Source organism: Lolium perenne, chromosome 3 (assembly GCF_019359855.2).
Source record: "Lolium perenne isolate Kyuss_39 chromosome 3, Kyuss_2.0, whole genome shotgun sequence".
NCBI lineage: Eukaryota > Viridiplantae > Streptophyta > Magnoliopsida > Poales > Poaceae > Lolium > Lolium perenne.
The window spans coordinates 157,640,793-157,658,320 of NC_067246.2; the positions used below are offsets into that span (position 1 = coordinate 157,640,793).

A 17,528-nucleotide genomic window follows, 5' to 3' on the forward strand; every position below is an offset into this window, starting at 1 on the left:
GCCGGATTGTATCTTTGTCTCTGTGGCACATTTGCCAAAATACACCACCTGGCCGGAAAGTTATGTGTTTTGTCTTCAAAACCAGTCATCACGGGCAAAAGTGCATAATTTTTTGACCAGTATATTCTTCTTAATAAAACTGTAGAAACATCCGAGGTACGTATAAAAGTTCACCAAATACACTCCTCCATCTATCTTGAATGGTCACCCATGTCCGATCTTCTCTGAAAATTTGACTTAGAATATCCTTTAGTTGAATGATGTGGAGTGCAGATGCTTTTCTTTCCAACAAGGGGCCGTGCACTATGAAGTTTTATGACAAGTTGCCTAGGATTCTCTACTTTTCACTTCAAAATTGACTCCCTCTTGTGTGACAAAGGGTCGATTGCGTCATCAATGTGCTAGCTGGGCATGCTTCCTAACCTTGCCCAACTACGAAGAGACCAAATGATATTGAAACCCTTGTGATACACTGTTGGATCGAGGAGGAAGAGATTGATTTTCTTGCTTTTGGTGAACCATCTCGTCGACAAAGGAATTACTACGACACATCTTTACTCGAGATCGACCTCGATCGGGTGAATGGCAAGTGAATGGCGTTTCGATCTGTACATATGAGATCCGGTCGCCAGCTTTAGCTTTTCTCCTATCTTTTGTTCCTGCTCTCGATCTTTGCACAAGTTTCAACAAGTCTAACTACTGTTCGAGTCGCCGATCGATCGCTTTAGAACTCGGAAGGGACTACTAAACCAGGACCAATGGTCACGTAGGTCCGGCTGATAACGTCTGAAACATCAACACATTTTGCTGAAACCAATAGTTAAAACACCCGTTTGAAGAAAGAAAAAATGAATGTGGGATCATGCACGTGTAGTTTTGGACAGATACGTGCATTGCAAAGGAGAAAGGGCAAAAACAATTTGGATCCAGATGGCACAAGTAGTACACAGTTTGGGACCCAGTACATGCTCACGTTTTCTTCTAAAGCATAAAGCGTTGGGCAAATTAGTTGGTACATGAATCATAGTTTGGACATTGCAAATCATGATCCGTTTCGATATCGCAGGCAAAACGAGCTTAGCCTAGTCGGAAGGCGCAATGCCTATTGATAAGGTGGAGTTGAAGGATGATTGTACCGTTCCCTTTAATCTCATAAAAGTTCTCAGCTATTGATCAGGTGGAGTTGAAGGATGATCGTATCGTTCCTTTTAATCTCATAAACGTTCTCCGCTATTGATCAGGTGGAGTTGAAGGATATGATCATATCGTTCCCTTTGATCTCACAATAAACGTTCTATTTCTTCAGTATACTGGCCGCTTCATAAAGTACTCATACTAAAAGTCACTCTTGCATGGAGTAGAATGTTTAGATTTCTAGAGAATGTTCTTTTCCCCTATGCAGTTTTCAAGAAAGATCTAGACATCAAATCCACATGCCATGATTAAACCCAATGCATTTATCGAAATCTCTAGACATGTACATACACCCCCTTCACAAATTATCTATCCAGCCTGCAAAGAGACATGATTAATCACAGCGTACACCCAGTGAAGCTGGATAACACATCCTTGCACATGAATAATTAGTGCACCTACTTAATGATCATTTACATGCCATAATCATCCTGTAAAGCTAGCAGCTACCAGAATTGGGGTCATGACAGCCGTCATGCATCTACTTGGTAGCAAGAGTGGGTAGGCAGGCAGCAATTAGAATGTTTGTGGGGACAAGCAAGAGGCAGCCTCTCTGGTCCCTTGGGTGCCCAACATGGCATCATCTCCGCACATAGAAAAAAAAATCTCCTCCACATAGATGAAAACATAGATATAGGTATATGTAGGCGTGCAGATCAATTCCTGTTTAGGCGAAAAGCAGAGGATGAGGAAAGGGTATCAGCCGGGCTGGACAAACTCGCCCTTTTCCCACCAAACTGTTTTCTCCACATCCTTTGCAAAGCTCAGCTGGCCCTCACACCACATTGATCGAATGCAACATATTACTTCCTCCATTCCGTGTCACGGATTTGTCCAGATTCGCATGTATCTATACACTAAACCTCATCTAGATACATGTCAATCTAGACAAATCTGCAGCGCTTAATTTGGAACAGAGGAAGTACTACTAATTTCCACCGATAACACAGCAGAGTGCCATGGAGCGCAGTGGAGGCTGTGCCGTACAGGTCAGGCATCACAGCAGACTGAACAGAGGCGCTGCTGGAAACCTGAGGCAATTTTCAGAGACAGAGTTTTTCACTTCAACTGAATGTACAAGTTACACCAACTCCTCCCCAGGCAACACTAACAATAAGTACAAAATTTCCTGACAGATGCATATCCTATGTCAAGCATCACATGCCATTCTGGTTCTGAGCACCTCATTTGTTTCATCAGAAACTGATAATACTAGCACAACTCAATTTCTGTCTCGGACTTCTGATCTCGACGGAGCAACGACACTTTCAAACAGAAAAAGAAATCCAGTCCCAGCTGATGGCAGAGAACAGAAATCCAGCTACATAACTAACTGACAAACACCGGGCCTCTCTACTAACCTGCACAAGTCACCTGCTGCTCGTCTTCCCGCAGCTTCTCTGCAGCAGAGAGTAGCAAATCCACAGCCGCGAAGTTCCTGCTCTGCACCAGAGCATCGTCCTTACGGTGGTTCTTCAGCACCTTCTTCTCATATCGTCTCATCCCCGCCTTGGCTCTCTCCACGCTACACGATGAGCAGTACCACTTACCCTTGGGTACTGAAGTGCGGCGAGGTGTTATGCAGTACAGATGATAAGCCTCGTCGCAGCCGTCGCAGAGAATGGTCAGGTCATCGTCTCCGTCATGAAGACAAACTCGACAGAGGCACGATGGACAGTACCAGCACGGTTTATCCCGCTGCACGTCGCTGGCAATCTGTTTTGACTTCAGACAGGAAACGTGGTAGTACTTGTATGGACAGTGACCGTGACCACATATGAGAAACATGTGGCCATCCTCTTCGGGAGTTCCACATATCTTGCATGAACCAGCAGGATCAGTAATTGTTGACAGTTCCTGACCCTCAGTACACCTAGTACTGGAAAAAGGCACAACTGCTCTTGACTCGCCAACAGGTGTCTGTCCATGGACAGTTGCTTTGCATTCTTGAGATCTGCGAACCTCGAGTCTTTTGCACAAGACACAATTTCCATGCAATAAATTAGGCTCATAATGGGCTAAGCCCATGCTACCTTCAGCTGATTCGTTCCGGGTTGCACTGCTGCAGCTTTTGCAATACCAGCTTCCAGACGACATGGATGGCACAAGATCACTGCATGAAATGTGACACACTAGCAGGCATCCATTACATGTGAGAGTGCTCACACCCCTCGTCTCTTTGCCACGTTTGTCACATGCACTGCCCTTTTGAACATCATAGACGTTTATTGGGTCTGGTTGGTCCAACTGCTGCAACCCCTGGGAGGTCGAGTGGAACGATGAACCTGATTCGACCAACTTCTTCGGTTCAGAGCTGGCTGCCAAACCTCCCTGTAATAGTCGTAGCATATTGTTGAGCAAGGCAAGTAAGGGAATCAAAGAAACAGCAAAGCTAGCAACAGAATAGTCACCTTGTGTTCATCCCCACTATCAGCTGATCCTCCCTTTCTTCCAACCTAAATATTGTGATACCAGATTCCAATGCGAAGGTGCTTATCAGTATCAGGTCGAAGACAGAAATGGACCCTCTGAAGTAAAATTTATCAAATTCATGAAACTCTCAGGATACTCCCACCCTTGTAACATAAAAATCTATAGAGAATTCGAAAAATCTATTACTCCCTCCATTTCCTTGCTATAAGAAGGCGTATAGTTTCCTATAAAAAAATCGCAATATAAGGTATATTGTTGGACTGGACAAATTTACCCCTCCTTGCTAACTCCGAGCATGCATCCGTCAAATTATAGAGTTTAATTGATCGCTAATTGTGTCCTGGCAAACTGCCTTGTGCGATCGTTTATAAAAAGAAAAAATCCGATTCGCACGCCCTTGCCAAATCGTGAGGACTCACTTTCGGAAACAGAATTGATGAGCACCTTCTTCTTTCCTTTTGAGCCGAGTTGTAGCTGCACGTTACCTTAAATTAGGATCTTTTATCTATCTATAAAAATATCGATGCCAGAATCGATAGGTTCAGATTTTGGTTGATATAAAGACCAGCCCAGCCATCCCTAGCTACGCTTTGTACACGTACTTATATACTAGTACTAGTGTCAATATGTTTCAGATAATGGTCTATTTTAAACACAACCAAAAAGTGCAGAAAGTCTAAAATTTGGGTCGACCCGAGATACCCATCGGGTCAACTGAGGCCGCTAAAGTTTTTTGAATGGGTCAACCAGCGGCCTCACAAATTGGCCTTGAGGCCGGCAGGGCCAGGTCCAGGTCGGCCCATTCCCATCCTGAACAATAATCATGTTCCCATAAATTTAAGATTGTCAAAGATGTTACTGGCATACTTAATATTTTATGTACCATGGCATTTGTGATAGCCGTAGAGCATTTTTGTTTCTTGACATATAAAGGGAAAAAAAATGTGATATCTATCCACGAAACGCTGTTTATTTATCGAACACTTTCAACCCACCAAAAGATGATGCCCTCGCAACCGTGCTAGTTAAAACAAAAAAAAACAATACAGAATGAAACCCAATGATATATATAAAATAAAAACTTGCCTGATTTGTGTAGGAGGCTTCTGTGAGACTTGAAAGACTATTTGCTAGGTCAATAATATCTTGACCAGCCAATTTAAGATCTTCCCATAACTACAAAAATAACTAGTTGTTAGTTACCATTTACCACTCCATAAAAATGTTCAAAATGTACGCCATGCAAAATAAAATGTCAGCTTAGAAAGCAGTGACAAACACATAGTGCTTACAGAGACTGGAAGGAACTAATGACATAAAGTGAAGCGATAGGGTTTAGAGCAAGTGCTAGGTAGAGCTAGGTACTGAACTTGTAAGACTCCAAACTGGTAGGTAGTAGGGTAGTTAATCTAGTGTTCAAGTCAGTACAAAATGGATAAAGCACAATTGGTCCAGCAATTACTTTGGAAGAATACAATTTATGATCGTTCTGCATTACGATCATTATCATCTAACTGGTAGTTATGACCAGAGAAAATAAACATTATACTTTTTATTATTCAATAGTGAATTGATGATGCACACAGAGAATACAGTGAGCACTGAGCAATGCTAGACATGTATATTAGTTGTTATTTCCTGCATATATGCCACAATGAATATAAGTGGTGTAACATGGGATCATACAAACTAGGATCTCTCTCACTCTCTCTCTCTCTCGAACCTCATAATGAATACAGGTGGTATATATATTCATAACGAGCAAGTGACCGGGGCAACAGGGTAAATTTTCAGAAAACAAAGTTACAATGAGTTAGAAACATGTTAACGGGATTTTACATATTTGCACATTATCAAAGTTTGGTATGCAATACAAGAAATTTCCCTGATGTGAAGAAATTCTACAAGAAATATTGAAGGACAAAAAAGTTTTAAGGTTATTACCAATTTCAAATCATCTTTGAACATTTCAGGCGCACAACCATACTCTCCATTTTTCATTCTAGAATCAATCACACCGAAATCAAAATATCTACTCCTTTCCTCATCTTGATGTACAGTTTTGCAAAGGACATTGCACAGCAAGGCGAAATTCTCTGATCTCAAAACGTCCACAAGAACATTCTTGCACTCAGTGGTGCGCACATTACTTGACACTGTTCTGTCAGAATCCATTTCCACTTTTCCCCTGTCCTGATATATAACAGAGAAAAATATTATTGGGATCTGATAAGACAGTGATGTATCGCCTGAATATATTACTAAAGTGATAGTGTTTCCATGATTGAAGCAATTACAGGAAAAGGGATTGGAAGAGAGTGGGTTCAAAACAAAATGTTGCATCCAACGAGCATGCTTTAAAGGATTCGAACTTGACAAATTTGTACCCAAGTAATACAATTTGGTTACTAAATAAGAGCATAACTACAAAACAATTTATGGTTTTCCAATAATCTTTAGTCTTCCTACTTACTGATCCAAATTTAGCACAACCGTAGAGAAGGACGTCACGGATGCAACTCTGAATACCAGCACCCTCTTGTACACCTGGCAAATGCATCAGTTCATTTAAAACATATCTCCAGTTACTCCAACAGTCACTTCTTCCAGTTTGCATCTCAGACTTGTTTGTGTTACTGCATAATCTTTCATGAGGCCCCTCCATGTTTGTCTGCATGATAAACTACTCCAATTAGTACTTCACAGATTAACCCAGAGAAAACATTGGACAAAAGAGGTAACTCTATCATTATTCCCTGTGCAATGCAAATAAGCCTGTTAATGAAAAGATAACAAGTGTTCGTCGGCACCAAATCACCAGGTTATGTAAAGCTTTGACTCTTAACCCTCCACTACTATCCAGATTCGTAGCCTAAATGCTCTATAAGCAAATGGCTCAGCTAAAACTGACAATAAGTTCCAGGATAAAAAGTCACTGCTACACCAAGAGGTTGTCAAGGAAACGCTGAACCTGTTCGGCCGCGCCTCTGGCCTCCGCGTCAATTACACCAAGAGCACCGCGACTTTGATTCGATGTGCTCCCGAGGATGTACACGCGGCCGTCCAGCAGCTGAGCTGCCCAATCGTCGAGCTACCAATCACTTACCTTGGTATACCCCTGAATGTGAGGAAACCCACTGCTGCGCAATTGCAGCCTGTGGTCGACAGGGTCGCGGCGAAACTCCCTACCTGGAAGGCAGGGCTCATGGACAAGGCCGGCCGCCTGGCTATGGTGAAATCCGTCCTAGACGTCATCCCGATCAATCAGCTCCTGGTGATAGCCCCCGACAAAAAAACCATCAAGCTGATCGTCAAAATCCAGCGAGGTTTCCTATGGGCTGGGCGAGCTGACGCCAAGGGTGGCCATTGTCACGTGAATTGGCAACGGGTGGTGAGACCGATCTCCCTTGGGGGCCTGGGCGTGGACGACCTGGAGCGCACGGGCCTCTCCCTGCGCTTGCGCTGGCTATGGCTCGGTCACACTGACTCTCGCCACGCCTGGCATGATCTGGACCTACAGTTCACCACCGATGAGCGCGCCCTGTTCTTCGCATCCACCACGATGCAGGTCAGGGACGGACGCAAGGCCTTGTTCTGGGAGGACCGGTGGCTCAATGGACGGTCCATCGGCGAGGTCGCGCCGCTGTTGTATGCTTGCATCCCCAAGCGCAGAAGGAAGCTTAGGATGGTGGCGGGCGGCTTGCAGAGCCACGCCTGGGCACGAGACATCCATGGCACGCTGGGGCTTCACGAGATTGGGCAGTACCTCCTGATCTGACAGGCCATCGACGGCACACAGCTCCACGACGCCCCGGACCAGTTGCTCTGGAAGTGGACAGCCAGCGGCAACTACTCTGCCAGCTCCGCTTACCTCGCCACGTTCCAGGGCTCTACCCCTGCCTGGCGTGGAAACACATTTGGAAAGCTTGGGCGCCCCACGGGTCAAGTTCTTCCACTGGTTAGCGTTCCAAAATCGCTGCTGGACTGCCGACCGGCTGGCACGTCGAGGCTTGCAACACCACCCCCGCTGCCTATTGTGCGATCAGGAACCCGAAACCATGCGGCACCTACTCATCCACTGCCCCTTCGCCAAGCAAGTTTGGCATGAGGCTTTGGCATGGTTGCGTTTGTCGTGCCGCACACCGCGGGACACAGACGAATCTATCTTCACATGGCTGGTGGAGGCAAAACAAGCGACGCCCAAACCTCTCCGCAAAGGGCTAGGATCAGCAGCGCTGCTCCTGCCATGGATGATTTGGAAGCATAGAAACGACTGCGTTTTTGAGAGAACACAGCCATCTGCGCATGACCTGATGTCCAAAGTCAAGGAAGAGGCATCCCTCTGGGCTAGGGCGGGTGCTATGGGGCTTAGGGTAGCGCTGCCGACGACCTGGGATGTGCACTGAGTAGCTGAGTGTGTATGATGTATGCTGCCTCCTAGGAGGATTGTAAACAAACTATCTTTTCAATGAAATGAGACGCAAAGGTCCTTTGCGTTTTCTCGAAAAAAAAAAGTCACTGCTATACCCATTACTGAAGGTGCTAAAATTTGGAAGTTGTGAAGAAATTGTACATTTGTTCTAGCCCAAGACTTCTAGTAGAGGAGCAAAGATCGTCATTGCCTCCATCCGAAGGCATACATATCTGTATAAACTCAATGTAGGCCACAATTCTATTCCCAAGACTAATGTCCCAATTCCAACACAGTGTAGGAAAATAATAGCAACAAACAAGACACACCTGAGGACTAGGTATAGTATTGGACAATGTATTGCATGTACTTGATGTTCTGTTGGCTTGGGAAGAACTAATATTCTGCACTGCTACAGTGAAATGCTCTTGATCAAATTGTGAACTCCTAGAAGAGCACGCCATGTCACCGCTGTGAATACTGTCATGTGGATCTGATCTTCTCACTTTCATCGTTTCCCTTGATATCATTTGGTCCCTTACCCTTTTGGCGGCATCTTCCGGAATTTTACAGCATTGAGGTCGATTTTGCCAGCCAACAAGATGCCACTTTAATCTAGTTACGCCATGATAACCCTCTAAGCTGCACCACTTGCACTTCCAGTGTCCCTCTCTGTCATAAACCAGTGAATGTTCCCATGCACTGTCCCTTAACCTTGTTGGGTAGTTGGGACGCACCTACATATTAACATAGTGCATCTCGTAAATACGAATTAAATCATGGCCAGCGTGTGCAAAGAGAAACCATGCTTTTCCTAACATATAATCAGATGAAAATATTTATGGGTGGAAATAATATAAATATTATAGGTATTTGTGAATGAGAAGTTCCAAAACGAACCATGCTCTTGGATCCTAATTGATATTGAGGTTTAGTCTTTTCCCTGATGTCATGATAGATGCTTAGCGAATGGTAGGATTGGTGAAGTCTGTTCAGTAGGACTGTATCTATTCTGGAGATAAGTAAGACCAGCAACCCAACAGATGTCATTTAATTGTTAAGAGTATCAACATGTCAATACTGCAAATCGATTTCTTAACAAAATATTGGAGTAAAGATCTTTTCAGTTTTGAGGTTGTACAAGAAAAAATACTCAAGAAAAATAATGTGGCAAGAAAGAGATTTAAAATTACATGATTCCTCCTAGGAGAAGCTAATAATAGGCATTTCCCAATCAGCTTAAAAAATGCATTTCCCAATCAGCTTCAAAAAAATATGCATTTCCCAATAATCTCCTTGGCATGTTGTATTTTGATTGTCGCGTGTCAAGAGTCATGATTCGTGACTGTAGAAGTAAGTATCAATAGAACTAATGGATTCTATTAATATCAACTACTAACACAAAACTTTCAGAACTAGCGGCAACTATAAATCATAACCTACATTCCCTTCGATCCGTTCCAATTTCAATTAAACTGACATATAACACATGCATGTCTTAACTTAATAAACTTACAAATATGGCATCAGGGAAACAGTATAAAGGAGAATACAGTTATAAATGTCACCTCGCTAGATAAATCATTATTTGACAGTTGTGGAGAATTGCCAAATGGTGGATCGTTCTTCTGCAGTATTACACTGGATTGCACAAGAATTTGTGGCTCTGGAGGAGTTTGCTTTGCAGCCTTTTCAGTCCTGGGCTTTCTTTTTATCAGGATATGGTGTTTTGCTTTTGCAAAAACTTCTTTAGGGACACTCGGGCACTTAGGATGACGAAACATTCCAGCAAGATGGTAATGTAGTCTTGTTTTTTTACCATGTCCATCCATACCACAGTATCGACACCGCCAATGCTTGGAAATTTCATCAATGATAACAATATGCTTCCGTATGCTAAACCTGGTGTTCAGAGGATGTTTCAATACCTACAAAACGAAGTGCAGAAGCTCAGAACATAGCATGCCTCCTTTTAGCAAGGCAGAAACATAGAACGTTCGCATATTTTATTTAAGAGGAAGTTGGAAAACACAAGTGTTAAAATGCAGCAAGGAAAAATATACAGTAGAATACCCCCTCTTTTCCGGTTAGTTTGTTTACCATTCACGCACCTTTTTTGCATTTTCGTTTCTAGGGTAAGTCTTACGGGGTAAAGCATATGATTACACTACGTTCGATTCTGAGAGCAGTAGGCTCAGTAAATACAACAAAGTTCAGTTCGTTAATCATAGATACAGAGGTCTACATAGAGGATGCCACAGGCCACAGGTATCCTATTACACTCAATTCATACCAGAAGAACAGGAAATAAAAATACGAGCAGAGCTCAGTTAGCTAACAACAAAATGGGGAAAAAAAATGGAAACAGATGACTAGCCAGTCGGCTTGAAAAAATCCCACTAGTATTATTTGTTGCGCGAAGGACCCGTGAACTAAAATTTCCAATCCAAAACAGTAAAGTCCTCCATCAAAATTTATTAACAGGGACTATATTTCTTGCACAAATATGGAAAATCGAGTAGACCAGTTCCTTCATCTAAATTTATTGAGAGAGACTATCTTTTTTGCACATATATGCCACAGGCCACAGTGCTGCTTGTCTTTTTTGGTTCCCAGTAACATGACTGAATTCGCAATGTTATTTTAAGGTTGGCGTTACATCGTGTGTACATCATGATTTTACAGAACATCCTTTCATGCTCAAATTGCAAAGGAGGCACGAGCTACCATCGACAGAACATCCTACTCTTTAAATAGACCATGCTAAAGTCAAAAAGTAAAGAAAGGGCTTCCAATCTTCTAATAAATCATATGGGCAGAACACACGAAATTCAGATCTCAGAGAAGAGTTGCTAATACTAACAACAAAACTTGTTCTGAGTTATGACACTCTACTTTCAACTTCTGCCATAAATTCAGAACTCTATGAAAACCATACTCATTTGTAGGAAATATGGAAATAGTATCACCAAAAGAGCAACCACTAGCAAGGTCAAAACTAAACAGTAGCTCAATAGCATATACACAACCAACCCCTTTCTCCATAAACAGATTGGATGGTACGTATTATTTGTTACTTCAGGTTTTTCAAGGAGAACTACCTCTTTGTTTTGTGAATTATCAGTGTTCTTGTCCACATCCCGGTGCTCATTGTTCAGTACATGGTCTCTGTCATGCTCCATTGGCAACTGCTCCTCTGGCTGGTCACTGCATTTCTTTGACTGCTCACAATTCTCAACTGGTTGGTCACTATGTTCTTTACCACATTGGTTGCTTCCAGTTGCCAACTTCTCGAAGAAATAAACCAAAGTAGGTGGGTAAGTTCAAATGTTATAATAGCTTCTCGAAACAACTGGGATGGGTTACAAAGATGAAAAGTGATAGCATTTCGGATGTAAACTCATGTGAACTTCGTGTGCAGGTTGAGAAAAACACAGTAAAACAAATATCGCGTAACATTAGTTTTTGCTGTTTTGGAACTACTGCCATCTGATCTCACGCTCACAAGTTCCAGATGCAAAGTTCACACAAGTTAGCAGTAAATCCCAGAAGAGGTTGAAACTGTATCTGCCCCCACGCCCACCCTGACCAAAAAATCTTATGACGTAGTGAGCAATTATGTACTCTGCTGCAGTAAGGGCTTTTGTAGTTAGCAGTAAATACCCGAGCCCCAACGGGCTTTTGTAGTGATGGGCCGGGCTTGGGCCTGAAAGTTAGGGCATCTCCAACGGGGCGACGCAAACCGACATTTTTCGTCCGTTTGCGTCTGCGCGGACAAAAAATGCGCTCCAGCGGCTAGACGCAAAACGTCCGCAGTGTCCGTCCTGACGCAAACGTGGACCAAATATGCACCAGGAATGCGTCTTTGCGGACGCGTCCGCGCGTCCGTTTGTGTCCGGTTGGGCTGCATGCAGCCCTCTCTCCTCCTTTAATCACACATGCGTTCATTCCTAGCCACACAAATAGAATCTTTCCCTCTCTCTCCTCTCTAATCACGCATGCGGTCAAATAAATGCGTCCCTGCCGCTGGAGAAGGGGCAGACGCATGCGGACATGCGGACGTTTTTTATGTCCGTGCCCGACGCAAACGGACATAAATATGCGTCGCCCCGCTGGAGTTGCCCTTAGGCCCGATGGTTGGGCCGGACCGGGCCTGGGCCTGGGTTTTTTGCATCGGGCTTTGTTAGGCCCGGCCCGAAGAATGCCCAGGTATAACTCTGGATGCCAAATTTGAATTTTGGGCACGTTAACTCATGTGTGCCCTAAAAAATCATGCCTCCCACATGGCCCTGGGTCAGGACAACCATCACTGACTCAAGATACTCCCTCCGTCCCAATGCATGTGGTGTCCTTGTTTTACATGTTTTAACTTTGACCACTAATTTGACCAATAATACATACCCATTGTTATAAAAATTATACCATTAGAAACTTTATTCACGAATTCAATGGTCCAATTTTCTTGACATATAGTCCATGTTTTGTTGGTCGAACTAATGGTCAAACTTGAACCTCAAAATGTGTGTGCGCCACATAAATGGAGACACATGGAGTACTTGACTGCTTGAGTTAAGATGTGATAATCACTGAACTTGAACAGTACTTATTGGCACAGGAATCGTGCTGCAAAATCTTACCACTTAATGTTATTTAAAATATAAATCAAATTTTGGACGAAATGATTTATCTTTATATTTCATGAAAATGTCAGTAAACAAAGTACCAGTGCCGTGATAACTTGATAAAACATGAACTATCTCCATCCTGTTTACTTGTTTCAGAGTTCACACTCAAGGCAGACTCCATTCTCCAATACACAACGTTGTTCACTAGTTTATTTTAATTATATCTTAGCAAAATTAACATATAATTATGGAAGTAATTTTCTTTAAAATATCAAGTGATGTCATTTCTAAGTGAGGAATCTTGTTAGTGATCAAACTTTCAAAACATGTGCCTTACATTCAAAATCACATCTCCTTGAAACCGGAGGGGGTAAGGTGTAATAAAATGTAAATATATCAGCAAGAACGAAGTTATTAGGTTAGTATACCTCATCAATAGCGCAGATCTCGGATGTTTGCATATGCATAGCATGATTTGAAGGTTTTATATCATTCTGGCATGGCACAGTTCCTTTCTCTTCTAATGCTAAGGGGAAAACACTAACACAATCAATTTTTTCGCAAGGAGGTGATGCGTCACTAATGAAAAGACTGGGTATTTCTTTTTTCTCTTCAACGAAGCTCGATACTTTCTTTGACATTTCCATTAGAAGTTTTGGGCAGCTGCTCTCAGAACAAGCCTTCAGAGTAATTACGCCACCTTGTATTGTCTTCTGCAAGAAATTCAGAAGTCTATGAAAGTCTTCCTCATTATAAGAAATCTATAAGTAGGTCACAACTAACCGATAACTCAATAGCACAAACAAATCCCTTTCCCTGGGACAGATTGGGGTGTACATAAACTTGTTACTTCAGATTTTTGAAGGAGAACTACCTCTTTATTTTGTGAATTCTCGGTGTTCTTGTAGACATTCTGGTGCTCGTTGTTTAGTACATGGTGACTGTCATGCTCCATTGGTGAGTGCTCCTCTGGACGGTCAATGCTTTTCTTTGACTCTTCATAATTTTGAACCAATTGGCCACTATGTTTTGTGCCACATTGGTTGCTTTGAGCTGCCAACTTCTCAAGAAAAAAAGGTGGGTAAGTTCAAAGGCTATAATAGCTTCTCGAAAGAACTAACATAGGTTATGAAGGTGAAAACATCTGGTGTAAACCCATTTCTCTGTGTTAACTTCACCTCGTGTGAACTTTGTGGCCGGTTTAAGAAAAAAAACATGGCAACAAATATCATGTAACAGTAGTTTCGCTATTTTGGCAGATGCCATATTTGAAGTTTGCAACATGCTAACTCATCAGTGCCCACAAAATAATGTCAAATTCATGTGCTCTTGTCGCATGACAACCTCACTCATTATACTTGACTAGTTGAGTAAACATGTGATTTGGAAAGCATTGCTTTACGAAGGAGTTGTGCTACAAATCTTACCACTAAATGTTATTTAAAATACAAATCAATCTGGACCATGGATTTTTTTTCCTTTTATTTTTGTTTCATTGTTTTCATGAAGTACCAGTGGCATGGTAACTTGATAAGCTTGTCCTGTCTCCATCCTCTTCTTTCAGAATTCGCAGATCAGCATTCTCCATTCTCTAACACAAAACTTTGTCCAGTAGTGTATTTATTATATTTTAGCAAAATTATAAACATATAACCATGGGCGTAATTTTGATAACAAATTTAATGCTACCATTTCCAAGTGAGAAGTCTTATTAGTAACCAAATTTAAAAAACCTATGCCTGGCATTCAAAACCATTCTATTTGAAAATGAAGTATGGTGTGATGAAATGCAAATGTATCTGGAAGAATGAAGTTATTAGGTTTGTATACCTCAACAGCTGTGCACTTCTCTGATGTTAGCATATGCGTAGCATTATATGAAGGCTGATGATCATCCTTACATGGCACAGTCCCCTCCTTTTCTGTTTCTGGGCAGAAACCACTAACCTTGTTATAAGCAGGCCATGGGTCCTTATTAAAAAGTTGGCGTGCTGCTCTTTTCTCTTCAATGAAGTTCAATACTTGTTTTGACATTTCCATTGGAATTTTAGGGCAGCTGCTATCAGTAAGATGAGCCTTCAATGTAGTTACGCCACCACTTCGACATAAATCACACCATTTGCACTGCCACCGTTTTTTATTTCCATCAAGATCCACCGCATGCTCCCACCCAATATCTCTTACCCCTCGTAACAAAAAGGGAGGCTGCAAACCAATGTACAACTTTGATCAACACAAGGTTACTTGTAGTGCTCACGGGGATAGAAAAATCAGGACAAGGATGTTGTGCTCATGGGTGGGTTTACATTCATTTTGGTACATACATTCCAAACAAACTTTCAATATGAGATGTAAGACATGCTATATATTCTGTGCACAAGCAAAATACTGTACAAACATATGGCAATTTGTAGACCATTCTAAAAAAAAGAAGTGGAAAATGCTCGTCGCAAACATATTTTCACACGCTTGTCTATTTTGACAGTGCAAAGATGACTATTTTTCAAATGCATGTGTATGAACGTAAGTAAATAACCCACCAAATAACCCAATAATGTTATTCATTAGAACTCCAGATGAAACATTTTAACACCGTGTATGGTACCATTAAATTGCCCCTTTATGCTAAATTAGGTAAGATAAACAGTAGATATCACTCAGAACAGAAAATTAATTATAAAGCAATAACTGCAGTTATCCCTTTGTATACCCAAGGAATAGCAGGCTCCTGATGACCCTCATTCGTTTGGTTAGTTACTTCTTCAAGAACGCAAGCGTCTACTCGAGTTGGCACCTCCAAATTAATAGGTAGAGGATCCTTCTCAGCTTTGGTATCGTCGGGAAAGCTCCTGGTGACACTGTCACCACCATTCTGTGCAGCTCGCTTTTTTCGTCTCTCTCTTTTCTTCTGCAAATGCTCCCTTATCTTTTCAGCGACGTCTGCTGGAACCTTTGGGCACATTTTGACATCCAAATCACCAGCAAGATGACGTTTGAGTCTAGAGACGCCACCACCATACCTAGTCAGGTGACAATACATACACTTCCAGTGTTGTCTGTTTTCATCAATCATTATACCGTGCTTCCATCCAATATCCCTACTTTTCCAAAAAGTGTCGGTAACCTGTAAAGATTATAATGTTTTAAGCGCTGATACATAAATAGTAACATCAGCGTTGCATTATATATATCCAAATTCACAGTATCTCGTTCAAGCCATAATAAACGAATGCCCTGAAATAGACTTTTGTAGGTCAACGGCAATGCCACTTAATGAAGAAAGAAGGTAAAAGAAGAAACTAAAATCTGGCAGAGTAAAAGGTATTTGTTTGTTTTTCAGAAATGCTATAGGTGGATAGGTTAACTATTTTAAAGAAATGAGTAACAAGTTATATGGTAGGAATAACAATTTGCCTTGTGTCTAGGCCAATACACGGAGACATTCCAATAGAAAGTAAAGCCCCCATAGGAGTTGACAATGAGCACAATTTATAATCAGTCGTGTTCGATTTATAATATGTTGATCAGAGTTTAATGCGAAAAGCACCAGCATGAGTGAAAATACAATGCTAGCGGCGAACGAATCAGCGCAAGAACAAATGGAGTGAGTACCATCCAGATTTTACTCAGTAACTGATCAGCATGATATCGTACAACATATACACCACTAACTGAGAAGCTCTTATTGTACTCACTCATCAAATCTTCACCCATTTGATTACCTAACTCAAGTGGCAATCCTTCTTGGTAAGTTTTTGACCAAAAACAGAAGCTTACTGTACCACATTATAACTGCAGTTACCTTCTAATTCAGCAGAGTGTAATACAGATTTCATCTAGGATTATACCTGTTGCTCTGGCACAACCACGGGCTTGGGCTCCAACACCAGCTCCGGCTCTGGCTGCCTGCGTCTCTTGTATGTGCGCAGAGCCTCCTGGGACGACCAATCCCTCAAATGCACCTTGTCATTTCCTTTATCCTTGTCGGCATCCATCTTCCACCGCCAGGGTTTCGGTCAAGAAACCAATAATCCTGCATCGAAGCCAACCAACCAAACAAAATCCTCAGACTCAGAGCGCAACACCGAGAGGAAGTCAAGGTGCAATTTACATGCACTTGCAATTCCCAATCCAACAGACGAAAGATTCGACCTCTTCTTCCCCCAAAAAAGGAACCACCAAGAAAGTTCATATTTTGGGGAAAGAAGGCGGTCAAAGCCGCGGAAAGATATGGCTCCAATTACCAAATAGTACCTGGAACAAGCGACGCCGTGGGGGGGAGCTGGATTCAGGTGGAAATGTCGGAGGAGCTCGGAATTCCAGAGGGGCCGTAGTAAAAGGGGAGAGAGAGGAGAAGGGACGCTGTATTGGATACAGTGCGAGGAAGGAAGAGGAGAGGGGACGAGACTGACAAAAATCCGGCACCTCTTGTTGGTGGGAGCGTTTACTGCAGCTGCAACCCCCTTCCCTTTCCTCGCCTTTCCAGCGCCCCAAAAACCAAAAGGCCAGCCCTGCTTTTACCTCAGTTTCTCTATTGCACAGATGTTTTCCCCTCTTAAAAAAATGTTAATTTTTTATTGTTACAATTACTAAATTGGCTTTACCTATGATGTTGAGTGCAGGTCTTGGTGATGATGTATTCACTGCCTGTAGAGTCAGTCTAATTACTTTTGTCTTGGTTCCAGGCTTTCAGCACATTCACAAATCAATGCAGCTTTGTGATGCTTTTTTTTGTCTCGGCATGTTTTATAAGACCAGCATCGTCTTGTAGGTTGTAGAAGTACTGCACACAGAGCTTTACTTACCCATTTGGTTTCATGAGTGTGAGGTTTTATCAGTACTACTATAACCTACAAGACGATGTT

General features: G+C 42.3%; 1 protein-coding gene across 6 annotated transcripts; it reads right to left on the reverse strand.

Moving 5' to 3' along the window:
* Positions 1-2,234: 2,234 nt before the first annotated feature.
* Positions 2,235-17,129, reverse strand: LOC127319134 (uncharacterized). 6 transcript variants are annotated; one of them, XM_051349346.2, is made up of 14 exons: positions 16,918-17,129; positions 16,512-16,696; positions 15,458-15,787; positions 14,494-14,868; positions 13,538-13,723; positions 13,092-13,376; positions 11,140-11,325; positions 9,607-9,966; positions 8,368-8,775; positions 6,101-6,310; positions 5,572-5,820; positions 4,714-4,803; positions 3,606-3,650; positions 2,235-3,525 (listed from the first exon to the last, which is right to left on the reverse strand). In XM_051349346.2, the coding sequence occupies exons 2-14, from the start codon at positions 16,656-16,658 to the stop codon at positions 2,551-2,553; spliced, it is 3,846 nt and encodes a 1,281-aa protein (XP_051205306.1). In that variant the 5' UTR covers positions 16,659-16,696; positions 16,918-17,129; the 3' UTR covers positions 2,235-2,550. The 6 variants fall into 6 exon arrangements, with proteins under 6 accessions (XP_051205306.1, XP_051205307.1, XP_051205304.1 ...); XM_051349347.2 differs by having other exon boundaries at positions 14,611-14,868; positions 15,374-15,787; XM_051349344.2 differs by having other exon boundaries at positions 15,374-15,787.
* Between the last annotated feature and the right edge of the window lie 399 nt (positions 17,130-17,528).